This window comes from Myotis yumanensis, unplaced genomic scaffold (assembly GCF_028538775.1).
Source record: "Myotis yumanensis isolate MYYU_CA2020_CCGP unplaced genomic scaffold, mMyoYum1.0.hap1 SCAF_5, whole genome shotgun sequence".
Lineage (NCBI taxonomy): Eukaryota > Metazoa > Chordata > Mammalia > Chiroptera > Vespertilionidae > Myotis > Myotis yumanensis.
The window spans coordinates 56,894,664-56,913,620 of NW_027223756.1; the positions used below are offsets into that span (position 1 = coordinate 56,894,664).

General features: G+C 36.3%; 1 protein-coding gene across 2 annotated transcripts in view; it reads left to right on the forward strand.

Moving 5' to 3' along the window:
• The window catches only part of ARFIP1 (ARF interacting protein 1), an 89,031-nt gene that overhangs the window by 32,677 nt on the left and 37,397 nt on the right, over positions 1 to 18,957 (forward strand). Inside the window, exons 3-6 of one of the 2 annotated variants that reach the window (XM_070415324.1) lie at positions 9,584 to 9,692; positions 11,958 to 12,053; positions 13,600 to 13,712; positions 16,114 to 16,335. In XM_070415324.1, coding sequence (XP_070271425.1) covers positions 9,584 to 9,692; positions 11,958 to 12,053; positions 13,600 to 13,712; positions 16,114 to 16,335 — 540 coding nt within the window. The remainder of the gene's footprint in view (positions 1 to 9,583; positions 9,693 to 11,957; positions 12,054 to 13,599; positions 13,713 to 16,113; positions 16,336 to 18,957) is intronic. The other variant, XM_070415325.1, reaches the window with a different exon arrangement.

The following is an 18,957-nucleotide window of genomic DNA, read 5'->3' on the forward strand; positions in this document are numbered from 1 at the left end:
TTGTTTGTATGGAAAATAATACGATAATAATAATAAGTAATAATATAAGAATAAACTCTGGCCCGGCCACTATGGCTCAGTGGTTGAGTAAACCAGGAGGTCATGATGCGATTCCTGGTAGGGGTTGTGCAGGAGGCAGCTGATCAGTGATTCTCTCTGATCAGAGACAGATGTTTCTGTCTCTCCCTCTCCCTTCCTTTCTGAAATCAATCAATATATATATTGAATAAGCTCTGTTTTGCATACTCAAAACTGTAAACCAACTTGTGCCCCACCCTGTATTTACCTACATTTTGGCACACTTTCCCTTTAGTATTTTCTGATCGATAAAAGGGAAATTGCATTTAATCTCATCCACATTTCTATTTTAATAAAAGTTTATGAAAATGTTAAAGTGTATTTATTACCAGTAGACTATATTTTATGGGCTAAGAAAGATCTCATGTAAAACTGGATCATGACCACTTTTCTGCGGTATTTTACTTATATACATCTTCCTTTTATACATATTTGCTGTCTAAAATTGTATAATGGCTTTTATTTAATGGATACTGCATAATGCACTTTAAAAAATACAGTCGTATAAAATGAAGACTGTCGTTTATTAAGTTGTCATAACTTAGCTGGCCTGTTGGTGTCACTGTGGCACAGGCAGTGAAATTACAAAATTTTTTTTGTTTCATCTTTAATTTTTCATTTGATTTCCCTTTTTAGTCTGATCTAAGAGAGGCTCTGGTTAGAGTCTTCACATTCACATAGAGATTTTAATGTATGAACCTGTCATAGGGATTCTCTGGCAGCACTTTAACATCTGTTAATGTTTTGAGGTTTATTACTCTTTTATTAAGATGAGAGGCATAGGATAATGATCTTAATATTATCGCAGTTTATTTGGAGCAAAAATATTTTTGCTTTTTAATAAAAGGTAATTTGTATTTTTTGGAGATTAGAAAAGTTCATCTCTAAGAGTACAAATTACTCTTTGACTTGTAACTGCGTATTATAATTTATTGTTATACTGCTGGTCATAATATTAGATTAGAAATGTGCAATTTGTGGCATGAAATAAAGAGAAGAAGCAAATATTAGCTTCATATGGTAAAATTTCTTGTAAGTTAAGTTATATTTGGCAGATTTAGAGAAATTACCTTAATAGGTATAGCTAAAAGGAAACGTTTCTTGTGGTTGGCCCAAAACTAAAATCCACAATTTAGGTTTTTTCACCTATGGACTTTTTCCTCCAGAAAAAAATTTCATATACATAGGATACCAAGTTTTATATTCGATTTTAGGGAGTTTAGCACCCCCCTAAACCCTATCTTTGGATCCTTAGGTTCCCTGGGTCTTAAAAACTCCTGGTCTGCAAGTTTTGAGTTAAATCACAGGATATTAGTTAAGTGGGAGTACCTTTGAGATCCCCAAGTCTCACTACTTTTCCCAAGAGATTGGAATCACCTTTAGGGCAGAGACAGTGTGTAGCACACAACACTGTTCTGGTTAACAGTAGTTGCTCGATAAAGGAATTAATTCCAGTATAAGGACTTAAATTTTAACCTGTTTTCTACTTCAGTCATCCTACCCTAGAGTTTGAGTAGCAGGTAATGAGTATGTCTTCATAATATATAGTTTTTACCAAATGTGTATCTTGGACCCTTTAAGAGGTATGGCAGATGGTTTGCAAATGTTTTCATTGTTTAAAACATGCAAACCTAGATTCATTTTAAATATTTACTTTTCAAGTATAAAATATATTCTTACTACTTTTACCAAAAATAAGTTTTAAAATGTGTTATTATATACACATCTATTAAATTAATTCTGGATTGGGATAGCTGTTAAAAATTGTGAATAAATATACTTTTTAATGAAAGGCTGAAGTCTTATCTATCTTCATTATAATCCATAGTTTGTGCCTTTATTTATATACAAATGCTGTCATGAGTAAGTTTTTAATCTCTAGCAGGAATTTTTTGAATGTAGATACATACAAATTTTCCCAGTGATAGTCTTTGAATGAATTCAGCAGCATTAGACTTAAGATTCCAGTGGTGTTGCTTCATGACTGATGACATGGTCCAAAGAGTGGCCATGGGAGTTCCAGTTGACTAAGTAGATAAGGCCTGAAAGGTGAGAGACATTAGGGATGAAGAGGTTAATGAAATATGAGACGAAAGTGTAGGTTGGGTTGTACTGTATTAGTCTAGCATATCTTTTATCTGCCCTCAATTTTTGTTGGCTCTTTGTTCACAAATTACCAAACCTGAATCAAACTACCAACTTTAGGTTTTCTGTAAGTATACGGAGGGGGTGGAAATCATACACTTTTACAGATTGTTATTACTACAACCAGTCATTCTGCATCAACATAGGTAGGCAGGCTCATGCACTTGACTTTATTTTGTTTTAAATATTTTATAATTTGTATTTAAAAAAATAAGCAACAAACTATATACCATGCCATTAGTAGACTGTGTTTTTGATGAGCTATGAAAATTCAGTATAGACACCTTATAATCAGTTTGGAAGGAATTGCATACTGAACATATAGAATCATTCCCTGAAAGTGTGCCCAATAACATGCAAAGGGTTCAGAACACTATGAGGAGGTTAAGGGTGTTGCAGTTCGTTTACAGTAGAATTGGGGATGTGGAGGTCTGTTTGAATAATAGCTTTGCTTCTGGCAGATATTCCTTGTAAGCAGCTAACCATTAAAACAGCAGAGGGAAATTTTAAATTATCAAAATTCACAGAACATTTAACATAGTTTTTAATTTTTTTTTCTTTAACAGTTATATTATGTAAATGCTTTGGAAGGTTTTACCCATTTTGAAGAATGAGATAGGATGTTTAAATTGAGAAAATTACTTAGTAAATGAAGTATTAGTATTATATCTGCTAGATGTTAGAAATAATAAAGGGAAACAAGGTTGATATGCAACCTTGGTTGGTCTTAGTGAGTGTACAGCCAACAGAGAAAGAGGATGTAGACAAATTAATTTTACCATGTGAAGTGATATGCTAGGCCAGGTATATCATGGTCTGGGAACTGGTAGGAGGAATATGGAAAGACCACCTGAGGAATTGCTATCCAAGCTGAATCTGAAGGATGAGCTAGCTAGATGAAGAGAGTGAAGATGTTCCCCATTTAGAGGCAACTCTAAAGCCCTGAAAAAGGTGTAAAACCATAACATTAAAAATTCACTATTGTTCAAGTGGAGAATGTGGGGGTAGATGTGTAAGAAATGAGGCAGGCAGAGAGGCAAGCAGGGACCAGATCCCGAAAAACCTTAAAACTATGTTGAGGAGTATGGACTTTTGTCTAAAAGGTAAATGGAGAGTAGCCCCAAATGACATAAAAATGGAAGTGTCTCAGTCTGATTTGCTTTGTAGAAGTTGTCTTGGCCTACAGTTTTGAAGAGTGAATTTCAGGAGTGACACGTCTAGAAACAAGGGAGACAATTAAATAGATAGTTTGGACACCAAAGGAGGAAGGGAAGCAAGACTTAGGACTTTTCTCTGGTAGAGAAACTAGAACCATTAAAGAGCACCAAGCCATTTTTAAAGATGTAGATAGGAGGAAAACTGGGAGAATATAGTGTAAAGAAACTAAGGGAAAGAGAGTTCTGTAATTCATAGAATACTTGGAGAATCCTTACAGATTGTTGGTAGTTACAGTATATGTTTTGAGAGTCACTCCTTTATTCAAGATTTCTCCTCACCCCAAGTAATTAATAAATCTATAATTCTGCTTACCTCTTGTAGTGTTGTGTACCTTCTTAAGGAAGTGTATTTTAAAGCAAATTTGCTGAACATTTTGTGTTCTTTATGTGTTGGTCTTGTACTAAATTTAGTTCAAAAGCAGATTACTTGCTAAATTATAAGTTCTAAACTTACATTTTTAATCTCATTCTCGTTTTACCCTCAGTTAAAATATGCAAAACGGAGGCAAATTATTTTGGTTTGAAATGAGCACCCCTTACAGTTTTATGAGAGATGTTATTACAAGTGTTATTTTATATCTTTTGAAAAGGATTTTTAAAAAATTTAAATATTTTTTATTGCCCAAAGCATGTTATTTTATTTTAGCTTAATTATTTGAAAATTTATTTTTAAAAACTATTAAATACTGTAGCACTATCCTCATAGCTTGAATAGAAAGTTAACTTCAGGTTTATTCCACTTTATTGTACAATAATTAAGCACAGCTTTGCAAAGTCTTAAACTTTGAGTTGAATGTCAGTGACATAAAAATGCAAATAAGGGATTTTATGTTGTGGGTTATGAATGGGCTCATTGTCTCTCAGATGTACTCCGGAAACTATAGGAGTGAATACAGTAGCAGATACTTAAAATGTTACTAAGCTAGGCACAGCCTTATAACTGAGATACTTTTTTTTTAGAAAATGGGAAGGCTAATATAAAGACACATTTTAAGTTCTTGTGAAGTATGAGGTTAAATTATATTACTTAGAGAATATATATTTTATCAAAAAAAAGACAGTCAACAAGCTTATAAAATACTGTAATGTCACAAGTCATCTATTCCTCTCACATAATACATATTATTTTGTGTTTCACTTAGCTGTCAGACTACTGTCAAAATGATAACTCTATTCAGAATGTGAATGGACCCATTTGTTCCTCATTTGGTTAGAATCCTTCTGTTAGTAACAGTTTAGGCACAGGGAGGCCTAAGTGCCTTTCAGATTTTACATCTGTTTTATATAAAGAACATGAGTTTTTTTTCTGGAAGCACTTTTGTTTGTTGAATAAAGGACCCCTGGGAGACTGTTGGGTGAGATGTAATATCCTCAGACAACTAGAAGTTGTTTCTTCAGGAGGCCATGTATGAAAAAATGGAAGGTGTCCCTGTAACTTCTTGAAAACGCAGGTGATCAGGGATAGCCATTGTATTTACTGTTCAACCAATTACTAATTCCCCTCTTTCCAACTACTGTTACTATTATATCTCTTTTTTGGAAGTTTATACATTTTAGGGCAGATAATTCAAATAAGTATTGTACTCTCAGGTAAGTTCCAAGAATACAGTAAATACAACTTTTTGGACCTCTGTGCCATTTGTATGTTGTTTTAGTTCTTAACTCAAAATGGATCAAAGATTTAAATGGTAAGTGCTAAAACTATCAAACTCTTAGAAGAAAAACATAGATGTGAATCTTAACGACCTTGTATTAGACACTTTAGTTTCTTAGATGTGATACCAAAAGCACAAGCAACAACAACAAAATAGATACATTTGACTTTATCAATTTGTAAAACTGTTGGGATTCTAAGAACACCATGAAGAAAAAAAGCGAAAGGCAACCCACAGAAATAATGTTTATAAATCATATATATGGTAAAGGATTTGTGTCTTACAAAGTAAAATGATAAATGACCCAACTAAAACTAGGGCCAAAGATTTGAATAGGTATCTCCCCGAAGAAGATATACAAATGACCAATAAGCACATGAAAAGATGCTAAACATCATTAGTCATTAGGGAAATGCAAATCAACACTACACTGAGATGCTACTTCGTAGATGGCTATAATGAAAAAGATAGATAATAATAAGGATGTGGGGAAATTAGAATGCTCATACATTGCTTTGGGGAATGTAAATTGGTGCAGCCATTTTGGAAGATAGACAGTTCCTCAAAAGGTTAAACATAGAATTGCCATATAACTCAGCCAAAAACATGTACACTAAACATGTACAGCAACATTATTTGTAATAGTCAAAAAGTGGAAACAGTCCAAATGATGATCCGTCAATTGATGAATAGTTAAACAAAATGTGCTATACCCATACAATGGAATATTATTCAACCATAAAAAGAAATTACCTGCTGCATAGTTGGTGTGGCTCAGTGGTTGAGTACAGACCTATATACAAGGAGGTCACAGTTCAGTTCCCGGTTGGGCACATGTCCGGGTGGCGGGCTCGATCCTCAGTGGGGGACGTGCAGGAGGCAGCCGATCAATGATTATCTCTAATCATTGATGTTTCTCTCTCTCTCCCCCTCTCCCTTCTTCTCTGAAAAAATATCAATGAAATAAATATTTTTTTAAAAAAGATGAACTGCTGATGTACAGGATGGGTCAAATGTAGGTTTACAGTTGCTCATATGGAAAATAATACAATAATTAATAAATAATCAAACAAGAATAAACACTGTCTTTCACATATTCACAACTGTAGACCTACTTTTGCCCCACCCTGTATGCTGCAATATGAATGAACCTTGAACTCAGTATGCTAGAAGACAGATACTATGTGATTTCATTTATATGACTGTCCAGAATAAGCAAACCCATAGAAACAGAAAGGAGATTAGTGGTTCTCAGGGGCTGGGGAAAGGTAGGAATGAAAGTAGCTTCTACTGGGTGCAGAGTTTCTTTTGGAGTGATGAAAATGTTCTAAAACTAGTGGTGATGGCTATACAACTCTAAATAAATTTTATGGCATGAGAATTATATTTCGATGAAGTGAATTCAGAGTACAGTGAATACCTACTTTTCTAACATTCAATTAAGAAATAGAACATCATTGTTACCTTAAAGTCATTGTCCTTTCTCCACATAGCCACATGGCTCACTCTCTCACTTCTTTATCCAGCATTCTGCCCCCATTTTACGTCCTCAGAGAGACCTTCCCAGAGTGCCCCACTTAAAGTAGTACCCTCTGCCTATCACTCTGGGTCTCTATCATCCTGCCTTTAAAAACACCAACACCACCACACACACAAAAAAACCTTATTGAGTCCTGCTTATTTCCAGAACTTTTTATTACCTAATATATTATTATACAAGTATTTGTTTACTATCAGTCTCCTCCCTCCACCCCCCATGTGAGTAATATGGGCAGAGACTTTAGTTTCCTATACGGCTGTGTTTGTAGTGTCCAAAGCAGTGGCTGTCCTGAAGGTGCTACTTATCAAATGTTGGTTCCGTTTGTAAATAAATCCTTGTGTTTCAGAGCTCAGGCAGTACTTCCTTCTTTTCTAGTTAGTTCTCATGGACTTAGTCCCTGTTCTGAAGTCCTCTGATACTTATTGTCTTTACTTTGGTACTAAGTTCAACTTTTACGTTAATGTTTGTATATCTTGTCTCTCCAGTCAGGCAAGAACTATATCTTTTTTTTTCTTTTCCCAGAAAGTCTAACATATAGTAAGAGTAAGCAAATACTCATTAAATTAAATTTGAAAATAAATCTATTGCTATGGCAGCTTCTTAATCTAATGATGTTGAGTCATAAATCCTTTAGTTCACTCAACAAATTCATTTATTTATTCAACAAATATTTATTGAACATCTACTAAATCCTGGGCACTATTTAAGGTGCTAAATATATAGCACAAACAAAATAGGCAACCTCCCTGCTCTCATGAAGTTTACAGTATAGTGAGGGGAGAAAAAACAAATATGCACATAATATATTTCTTAGTGATAACTGCTATGAGAAAAATAAAACAGAATAGGGAGTTCCAGTGTGAAATTTATGGGAGTTGCTATTTTATACATTGTTGGAGAAAAGCATCTCTGGCTAAAGAAGCAAGTCCTATGGATTTCTGGTAGAAGAGCATTCCGGAAGAAAAATACAGCAGTACAAAGGTCTTGAAATAGAGGTAGGTTTATTGTTTTTGAAGAAACAGTGTGGCTGCAAGCCTGAGAGGCTAGTAGGAGATGACCTCAAATCATGTAATCCCTTGAGAACATTTAATGATCTGGGTTTTAAGTCAAGTGAGATTGGGGGCTGTTAGAGCGTTTTTATAGGGGATACCTTTGGTTGATTTGTGAAGTTAGAGCCATGTGTCATGGACAGAAGCAGGCAGACCAGTTGGGAGGCTCTTGGAATAATCCAGGTGAAATATTATATTAGCTTATATTAGAGTGGAATCAGTGGAAGTGGAGAGAGTTGGTTTAATCCTGGATATATTTTGAGAGTAGATCTAATAGCATCTGATGATTGTCCGGATGTGGATATGAGATAAAAAGGCGAGTCAAAGATAAGTCCTAAGATTTTTGGCTAAGCTTTTGGTAAAAGAGATGCCATAAACTAAAAGGAGTGAAAACTATAGGTGGTGTTATTTTCTTTTGTTCTCTTTTTTTCCGGGGGCGGGGGGGGGGGGGGCGGTTAGTGTATAATCAGTCAGTTTGGGACATATAAGTTTGAGATGCCTATTTGAAATCCAAGTGGACATGTGGTTAGAATATTGGAGTTAAAGAGAGAGGCCAAGTAAGACACATAAATTTGTAGTTGTCAATGTATAGATGATGTTCAAAGCCAGAAAAATCAATATGATCACCAGAGAAATTAATATAGGAGAAAAAGTCCTCAGACTGAACCCTCAGGCATTCTAGGATTTGGAGGTTGGGGAGATGAGGAGTAATAAGTGAAGGAGACAATAGGACATATCAGAGGAAGATCAAGAGTGCCCTGAATTTGGGGAATGCAAGTGTAACAAGGAGAGAACATCACCTGTGTCAGATGCTGTTTGATAAATCACCTAAGACGAGAATTGATCTCATTAGTTATTTAGGTCCACCATACCAAACAAGTAATTGCCCAGGCAAAATTAATAAGCTTCTCAAGAAAAACCCTCTCAACACTTGTTAGTTATGAGAGACTATATGTGGTAAGTTTTGAATTTGCAAATTAGAAAACTCAAAATGTTCTGAGTTTTCAAAGTATATCTGTACATTATATGTAGTGGGGTAGAATATTAGGAAAGAATTTTAAAGACATATTTACCTTTTTAGTGCATCACTAACTTGTCATTATTGTGGAAAACCAATAAGATCTATTAATAGAATCTGATTATGAAAATTAGATAATTCCTCATATTCTAGCCAAAGGAAAGAGAGGACTTTTAATTAGAAATCTATGCCTCTTGACTTTCTCTCTCTCTCTCTCTCTCTCTCTCTCTCTCTCTCTCTCTCTCTCTCTCTTCCTCCTCCTCCTCCTCCTCCTCTTCCTCTTCCTCCTCCTTCTTCTTCTTCTTCTTCTTTTTTGCTATAAGGCTGATTTTGAATATTATATTTGTTAGGTTAAGTTCCAATTATAGGCTAATTTGCTTAATGTAAATTTAATGAGCAAGAAATTTTCTTTTTTTCACACTGTTTGAAGTCAGAGAAGCCCTGTTTACTGAGCTAACCTTGAAAATTAATATTGCAAGTGGATGATTTGTTTATATTGATCATTAGCCAGACTCATTATGATTATATTACACATCAGTCAATTTTTAATATTAGATAGGCCTTTTTAGTCATCTTAATTCTGTTCTCTAAAATGATTTTCCTGATATATCAATAAATTAGAAAATTCAAAATTGAATTTTAATACCTTCCTACTACTTAGTTCTAGAATAATGAAAGTAATTTGTATCTCTTAATAGCAAATCTTGCTGAGTTTGCTGCTCTTATACATCGTTAAAGAATGCTGTGACAGCATAAGGGAATACTACATAGTAGAGAGAAAAATAGTTTAATATGTGATTAAAAGAACACAATTATCCTAAACTGTTAATGTGCTATGAGATTTTCACAAAGATTTTCTTTTTTATTCAAACATTGCTAAGGATTTGAAGCATTCATTACCAGCTGGACTTGGTCTCTCAGAAACCCAAATTACATCTCATGGCTTTGACAGTACCAAAGAGGGGGTTATTGAAGCAGGAGCATATCAAGGTAAGAGCCCATGTATTTTTAAAGATGGCTGGGGTGGAGGATGGGAGGTCATCAAATGCTACCTTTATTAAAAAGTATAAGAATTGAGCCCTTTAATTCAATGATAAAACACCAATTATAAGCATATTCCTTTTTCTCTTCAATTTAATGATTTAGGAATTGTTTTAGTAGTAGTCTTCATAGAAATAGATCAATCTGCATGATTTCACTTATTATATAGGAATTGTTTTGTTTATTTTATTTTTCCATCACCATTTATCCCAGTGGTTCTCAACCTTCCTAATGCCTCGACCCTTTAATTCAGTTCCTCATGTTGTGGTGACCCCCAACCATAAAATTATTTTCGTTGCTACTTCATAACTGTAATTTTGCTACTGTTATGAATCGTAATGTAAATATCTGATATGCAGGATGTATTTTCATTGTTACAAATTGAACATAATTAAAGCATAGTGATTAATCACAAAATAATATGTAATTATATATGTTTTCTGATGGTCTTAGGCGACCCCTATGAAAGGGTCGTTCGACCCCCAAAGGGGTCGCGACCCACAGTTGAGAACCACTGATTTATCCCCCTTTGTGCTCTCTTAGGAATTGGTTTTAAATTACTGAAATAAAAACTCAAAAATTATATCAAAATGCAGATTTAAATGATTTTAGCTTATAAGCACAAAATGTATAGCTACTAGTCAATATTGATTTGTATAAATACATATTTCCTATATCAAAGCAATTAGGAAAATACAACTTTTATTTTTTCCAACTATACATGTTGTATAGGACATCTCCAAGACCACCATAAGATTTAGTAATTTAGGACTCAAGGGACTCCTTGAGTTATGATTATTTCAGCAAAAGAATACCAAGCACAGTTAGCAAAGGTAAAGGATGCCTGAGGTGAAGTCTGAGGAAAGTAGGCATAAGCTTGAGAGGGTCTTCTCACATTGCAGTCACATGGGTCGTGTTTAATTCCCCAGCAGAGTTGTGACACACATGTTACTGAACAGGGAAGCTCAGTAGAGACTCAGTGCCCGGGATTTTTACTGGAGATTGCTCATAGGATCCTCTGCCTAGCATGTACCAACATTCCAGGCTCCCAGAAGGAAAGCAGGTGTCTAGCATAGACACATTATGTAAATAGTTTAGGCACAGTGAGCCTGCCTTACCATTCTGGGAATGGTTAGAATCTTAACCAAATTTAAGTTCCCAGACACCATCCAAAGGCCAATCTTATGAGCTAGTCTTTTTAAGAATAAGCAATTAGACTTGCTGTGTTAATTCTTTTGCACACATCACATATATATGTCTATTTTTAATATAAAGGACAAAGTTGCATCCTTTGTAATGCTCTTGCCCCTAACAACCTTTTAAAAGTGTTTTTTCATTTTCTCATAAGTGAAAGAAAATAAAACCATGTAAATATTTAGGTGTAAAAAATGGGTTTTCTTGCCCTGGGCATTGTGGCTCAGTTGGTCGGGTGTTGTCCCATGCACTGAAAAGATTCCTGATTCGACTCCAGGTCAGGGTACATACCCGTGTTGCAGGTTCGATCCTTGGTTGGGTCACATATGGAAGGCAACCAATTGATGTTTCTCTCTCACATCGATGTCTGTCTGTCTGTATCTCCCCTCCCCCCACCCCCACCCCCCACCCCAGCATGTCCTTGGGAGAGGATTTAATAAAGAAATAAAATATTTACTTAAGTTTTAAATCATTCAGTTGTGGGACTTTAATTCCATTCTAGTAATTTATTTTTAAAAAGCAGAATCCAGGTAAAGTTCTGTTTAGACATGCTCTTACCAAGTTTCTTCTGATAGTTATGTGTCTTGTTTGGTCTTAAGAGTTCAATGAAAAATTTACACAGGAACTCAACCTGCTCACATCCATTTATTACTTAGTTCATTCCTGCAAGAAAGCAAATATATTAATTCCAGGTGTGTTTTTTTTTTTTAATATGTTTTTATTTACTTTAGACAGAGGAAGGGAGAAGGATAGCGAAACATCGATTGGCTGCTTCCTGCATGCCCCTACTGGGGATCAAACCTGCAACTTGGGCATATGCCCTGACTGGGAATCAAACCATGATCTCCTGATTCATGGGTCAATGCTCAACCACCGAGCTATACCAGCCAGGCTATTAATTCCAGTTTTTGATACTAGTTTTTGAATATTTTAAAGGCAATGTTAGTAAATCAATATTAAAAATGTGCAATATGTGGAGGAGGAAAAGGATTTTCACAGTTAAATGTCTATCCTTTTCAGGTCCCTCAGCACCACCATTGCCATCTGTTATGTCTCCTAGCAGGGTTGCAGCTAGTCAACTGGCTCAACAAGGAAGTGATTTAATTGTTCCCGCAGGTATTCTCTGCACTCATTGGATAAAGCACTTCTTGCTACTGCTGAAGCTAAACTAATTCACTCAGTTTCATAATCACTTGCTTAATACTCTTAGGTGTGTGTTATTCTGACTTTTTTGGTGGCTGCTGCTTTTTCTTTCTCTTTCTTTCTTAGCAATAAGGGAGATGATCATTCTAGCCATACATATCTTTCTGGCTTTTAAAAGTTATTAACTGTATCTCATATCTGAAATTTAATTCACTTTAAGATTTAAAAACATTGTAAATTTTGATTCCTTTTAAATCATCCTTTCTTTGTTCTGGGAAATGTAGGTTCACTTACTTGATCCTAAACTTTCAACTTTGCAGCTCTGCTCTCTGTTTTCTAGTTAAACAAAAAAGGCATCTTCAACAGTTGGGTTGTTCATTGTTTGGAATGGATCATGTGTCTTCCTATTTTCAGCCTCAGCTTACAGATAGTTTGCAGACTATAACAAAATACTATGTAACTTACTAGTTTTGCCCAATGAAAAATACTTGGGAAAAACCCATTTCTTTGCACTAAATTTGTTCTGCACTTTAATATTTCTGGACTATGAAAATAGGAAAAAATTGAACACCATATTTCTTTTTATATGTCATGTTAACATTTTGTATTTTGTTTCTATAAGAATTTGGTAAATTCTTAAATGTCTTATTTTATATAAATCATTTTTTATTTTAGATTATGGTAAAGCTGTGGTAAAAGCTGGTCTGGCTATAGGAGTGAGAAAAATTTTTGCTGACTAATTTTTTAAACCATTTGTTATAACCTTTTATCTTATTTCATTATTCTTCTAAAATTATTATAAAGTTTTTATCCCAAGTCATTAGTATCATAAATGTTTATTAAATATTTTCTTTTTTGAAAAATATTTTACAGTTAAGAATTAGATAGTTGTTGAGTTGTCTTTTATGTCAGGGAATCAGACTGCCTTTAGTAATTATGGCTTGTTTTGATGGAGGAGGGGGTGTCTCTTAAGAAAAAGAGGTACAATGTAGGTCTTGTTTTAACCCAGCCTTTCATACTGGTGGTAAGATATTTTTAATGATTGTTGGAAATTTGAATTGTATTTTTTAAATCCTCCAGAATTATAGTAACATTCTATTGTTGCTCGGTTTACATAGTACAGTGAAAGGAGATCACAGTGTGAGGGTATGTGGCCTTTCAGATTTTTACTGACAGTTTTTTTAGGGTCATTAGGTTATAAGATTAATTGTGGAAATTATATTTTTCTTAAGTAAAACACACTTGTTTAGAAAAGAAGGTTGATTGCAGCTTTTTTTTTTTTTTAAAAAAGATGACAAGCTAACCACATGGCATTTGTGTTTAATAGAAATATTTTTTAAGTGTTAGGAAATTATCTTTAGTGATCCCAGGAAGTTGTAGACCTTTAGTTTGTGGGTACCTTCTCATTTTTTTAAATGCATAAGTAGGTTAATTTGAACAGCATCAGTGTTTTGTTTTGTTTTCCCTACTTGTCATTACCTGGTTTGTGTTTTTATCTTTTGTGTTTATGATCATGCAGGTGGCCAGAGAACACAGACAAAAAGTGGACCAGTTATTTTAGCAGATGAAATTAAAAATCCTGCAATGGAAAAGTTAGAACTTGTTAGAAAATGGAGTCTAAACACCTACAAGGTTTGTAATTTTTTAATGTTTCCACCCTAACTGGCTCTAGGAATTTATATTTGTGTTATTCAAATTATTTTGCAATTGTATGAACACATAAGAGAGCATAATGCTATCTAAAAATGAAATTACAATTGGAAAATGAAGTATTTTGTTTTATTACAGATCTTTATATAAATGTAGTTTAAAAAGTCAATAGGAAAAAGGTAAAAGAAACACTACTAAAATGCTTATTAATTGATAGATAGAAATATATTGCCTTGGAATATATTTAGCTGTAGAACTGCTATAGTTATGTTTATCTCCACCTCCCTCTTTTTGATATTTTATAGTAGCGATTTTCAGTCTTTTTCATCTCATGACACACAAAAACTAATTGCTAAAATTCTGTGGCACACCAAAAAATTTATTTTTTGCTGACCTGACAAAAAAAAGATATAATTTTGATTAATTCCCACCAGACGGCTATTGTTGTATTAGCTGTTGTCATTTTTTTAAATTTGACAATCTAAGGGAAAAGAGGTCAGTGCCTCTGACTAAGTAAACAGTCAAGCATTGCATGTTTTAAACGTTCTTGCAGTGTGTGCTGCAGCACACAGGAGAGTCTAGACTAGTGGTCGGCAAACTGCGGCTCGAGAGCCACATGCGGCTCTTTGGCCTCTTGAGTGTGGCTCTTCCACAGAATACCGACTTCTGCACGTGGGCCATGAAGTTTCAATCGCACTGTACGTGCGCACCCGCACGTGGTATTTTGTGGAATAGCCACACTCAAGGGGCCAAAGACCCGCATGTGGCTCACGAGCCGCAGTTTGCCGACCACTGGTCTAGACTACCTATCAGTAGTAGTTCTCTAATATCTAGTGGGATTAAAGGAAGGAAGAAGAAATTTATGTTTTATTTCCCTCATTATTTTAATTTTACAACAAATAGTAATTCTAACCAAAACTTTGAAAGAGATGATAAAAGAGCATATTTGCAATTAAATTGTTAATAGTGTACTTATTTACTACTTTTTAGAACTTTTTTCTTCACTTTAAATGATGAGGAATATATTAATGCCCTTTAGGTTATTCATAAAATGTATTATTGAGTAGTGAAGTTGCTTATAATTTTTTATTTCTAACAAAAAATACAAGAAAATTTATTTTAGTATGCTCTGAAATTAGATATTTTTAAAAAGTATAAATTTTTTTATCATTTTTGAGGCAGAATGGAATAATATAATTTAACTCTATTTGAGCAAAAGTAAAAGAATTCAGAAATCTCTAATCTCCTTTCTTCTCCTCCCTCACCCCTCTCTCTCTTTTCCTCTTATTCCCCCCAGTCCCAACCCCTTTTCTTTTCTCTTTTTTCTTTCTTCCCTTCATTCCTCCTACTTACACACATACACACAGTTATTTAAGGGGAAGATAAAAGGAGGAAAGTCATGAAACCAATAGGAGAATGTAATTTGGTATTATTATTCCTTAGTTATTAATAGTCCAATATTGTTCTTAAATCAATGCTAATCAGTTGTTTTAAATAAGCTACCAAGTGCATTAAGCTTAAAATATGATTTTGTGAGAGAGCTTATCTGGTAATATATGAATTAGCTAGGTAAATCTTAAAACTTCCTCTGATTGCCCTAACCAGTTTGGCTCAGTGGATAGAGCGTCGGCCTGTGGACTGAAGGGTCCCAGGTTCGATTCCGGTCAAGGACATGTACCTTGGTTGTGGACACATCCCCAGTAGGAGGTGTGCAGGAGGCAGCTGATCGATGTTTCTCTCTCATCGATGTTTCTAACTCTCTATCCCTTTCCCTTTCTCTCTGCAAAAAATCAATAAAAATATTTTTTTTAAAGAAAAAACTTCCTCTGATTAGTAGTAGTTATTAGACATGTCTGGTGAATTTACTTTCTTTTTTTTAAATTTTGTTTTATTGCTTAAAGTATTACAAAGAGTATTACATATGTCTCCTTCCCCCCCCCTCTTGACATTCCCTCGGTCTCCCCTACCCCCCAGTGTCTTGTGTCCATTGGTTATGCTTATATGCATGCATGCAATCCTTTGGTTGATCTCTTACCCCGCCTCCCCAACCCTCCCCAGGCTTCCCGCTGTAGTTTGACAGTCTGATCAATGCTGCTCTGCCTCTGTATCTGTTTTTGTTCATCAGTATATAATGGTCTTTATTATCCATAAATGAGTGAGATCATGTGGTATTTTTCCTTCATTGACTGGCTTAAATTTACTTTCTGAGTCCTAATGAACTTGTAAAAGGGCACTGACAGTTTTTAGTTTGTTAGTCTGCCTTTTGTGAAGCCAAAAATGATATATGCCATATGCTCTAGCATTTTACTTTGGATTGCTGTATTATTTTTTTTCTTTTGTTCCTTTTTTTCTTTCTAAACAAAATGCATCTTTTCACTTTTAGTGCACTCGACAAATTATCTCTGAAAAGCTAGGCCGTGGGTCAAGAACTGTGGACCTTGAACTTGAAGCTCAGATTGACATATTAAGAGATAACAAGAAAAAGTATGAAAATATTCTAAGACTTGCTCAGACATTGTCAACCCAGCTTTTTCAGATGGTACATACACAAAGGCAACTTGGAGATGCATTTGCTGACCTGAGTTTGAAGTCACTAGAACTCCATGTAAGATTATTTTAAATAACTATGGGGTGGGGGGAGGCGAGTGGCGATAGGAGTATTCTGAGAGGTAGTTTGTTACATTTCTGATTTGCTGAAGTCTTAATCAAATTGGAATCTTTAGGTTTTTTAAAAGATATCCTATATAATAAAACCCTAATATGCAAATGGATTGAACGGCAGAACGACTGGTTGCTATGATGCGCACTGACCACGAGGGGGCAGACACTCAACGCAGGAGCTGCCCCCAGTTGGGAGGCAACCGGCAGCAGTGGCAATCGGGGGGCGTGATCAGCCAGTGGGCGGCACCAGGCCACCAGCCAAGCCAAGGTGGGTGCCAGCGGGCCCCCCCCCCCATCGCCCCACCTGCTGGTGGCCCCGCAGAGGGAAGCAACTGATGGCGGGGGGCGGGGCCGGCGAGTGGGCAGCACCAGGCTGCCAGCCAAGGTGGGTGCCAGTGGGGGGCCCCCAATCGCCCTGCCCGCCGGTCGCCCTGCAGAGGGAGGCAACCATAGGTGGTGGCGGGGGACGCAGCTGGCCAGCGGGTGGCACCAGGCCGCCAGCCAAGGTAGGTGCCATCAGGGCCGGCCCCCCCCCCCCCCCCCATCACTCTGCCTGCCAGTTGCCCCATAGATGACCCTGATCGCCGGCCAGGCCTAGAAACCCTACCCTATACATTGGGAACAGTCTCTTAGATTTAAAAATTAAAACATGGCAAGGTTATTCTAACACTGAAAAAGCAGGATGATGCAGTGATGACTTGCATGGACTCTGGCTTGCACATTTTGCGGTCAGCCCTGATTCTGACACTTATAACTGTGTGACAAAGCCAATTACTTAACTTCTCGCTGCTTCAGTTTTTCCATCCATAAGATGGGGAAAATGGTACTACTGCCTCAGAAGGATCATGTTATATACTACTTTTTATAATCAGGGCAAAAAAAATGTAGCTGCCCATACAACAGCAAGATGCCCTTCACCTGTATGAAAAGTATGGTCACTGGTGCATGCAGCATCCCGTATTGCAAGAGGGATGTCCAACTGCCAGTTTAGGCCCGACATCCCCCGAGGGGTCCTGGATTGTGAGAGGGCGTGGGCTGGGCTGAGCCCCTCCCCCCCATGCATGAATTTCATGCACCAGGCCTCTAGTCTAATATAATTTTTAAGAAGACCCAACTGACTTGTGTCAACATAGTGAACCAGTTGTACTCTAGAGATGTCAGCTGGAGGCTTCAGGGGAAGGGAACTTGATTGGAGGGAAGGAAACGGAATACTCAGCCTGCCTGAACCTAGAAAGAGTCATAGTTATGTATAGCTGGGTGTGGATAAAACGTAAATCTGCGCGTCTATTGAAAACTCACTCTTACCTAGTCTCCTATTGTCTTGAACAGGTAGTAACTTGCTGGACTGGATTTGTGATATACTTTTACTGAATCATTAGTATAAATTGTGAGTCTTAGAATGAAATTATTTTTCTGCATACATTTCTATTCAGCAAAACATTTCCAACAATTTCTTATGATATCTTAAGTGACTCCTTTTTGTCTTTTTTTTTCTCTCACCTAAGGGTATAGAAATCCCTTGCATACAGACTTCTAACTTCAAGAGTTAAATAATAAAGAGTATTAAATCATTTCATAATATCTAGAAACTTGGACAAAGAAAGCTGGCTAGAGATGGCAACATATATCATAATAGTGAAAAATACTGATTTTCAATTCTGAGTCAGACAAAAAGAACTAATTAATATTTAGAAAGTGGGATAAGTATAACAACTGCAGTTTTGAGTGTCCACAATTGTAATAGACTGAATGCATTATAATCATTATATCATGTAATTCAATGAACAACACTGCAAGAAATGTTATCCCCAATTTATAGATGAGGAAACTGAAGCCAAGAGAGGTTAGGTGATTTTTATAAGATTATCAATCAAAAGGTAGAACTGGAATTTATATCCTGGTCTGTCTATGTTTCTCCATGATGCTATCCAAAGTGGAATCTTTAGAGGGTCTATGACCCAGAGAAAAAGCCCCACTGTATAGAAAGAGATAGCCAGGGTATAGAACCTGGGAAAGTGTTGCAGATATGTTAACAGTAATGCTGCACTCAATAAACCTATCTATCTATCTACACTAATAAAAGAGAAACATGCAAATTGACCATCCCTCCACTATGACCACCAGCCAGTCAGAGCAATATGCAAATTAACCCAACAAAGATGGCGGTTAATTTGCATACACAGGCGCAGAGCGAAGACTGAAGACTGCATAGAAGGAAGCCAAGTGCTGCAGAAGGTAGCAAAGCAGTGGCGAAGGGAACAGAGCTGAGGCAGCGGACACGGGAGGGAGTGAGGCAGCAGAGATGGGAGGGAGCGAAGTGGCGGAGAAGGGAGGGAGCCAGGCAGCGGTCTCAGGAAGCTTCGCTCCGGTCTCAGGAAGCCCTATTCTTGCAGGAATCTTCCTGCAATGGGCCTCTAGTATATATATAAAAGCCTAAGTGACTGACGTCTGTCCGTCTGACCGGCCGGTACATATGATGCACACTGGCTATCTAAAAATGAACATTGACTCACACGTGTACAATACATATAAAGCTCTCGCTGATGCCAGTCGCACGCGTGTGTTT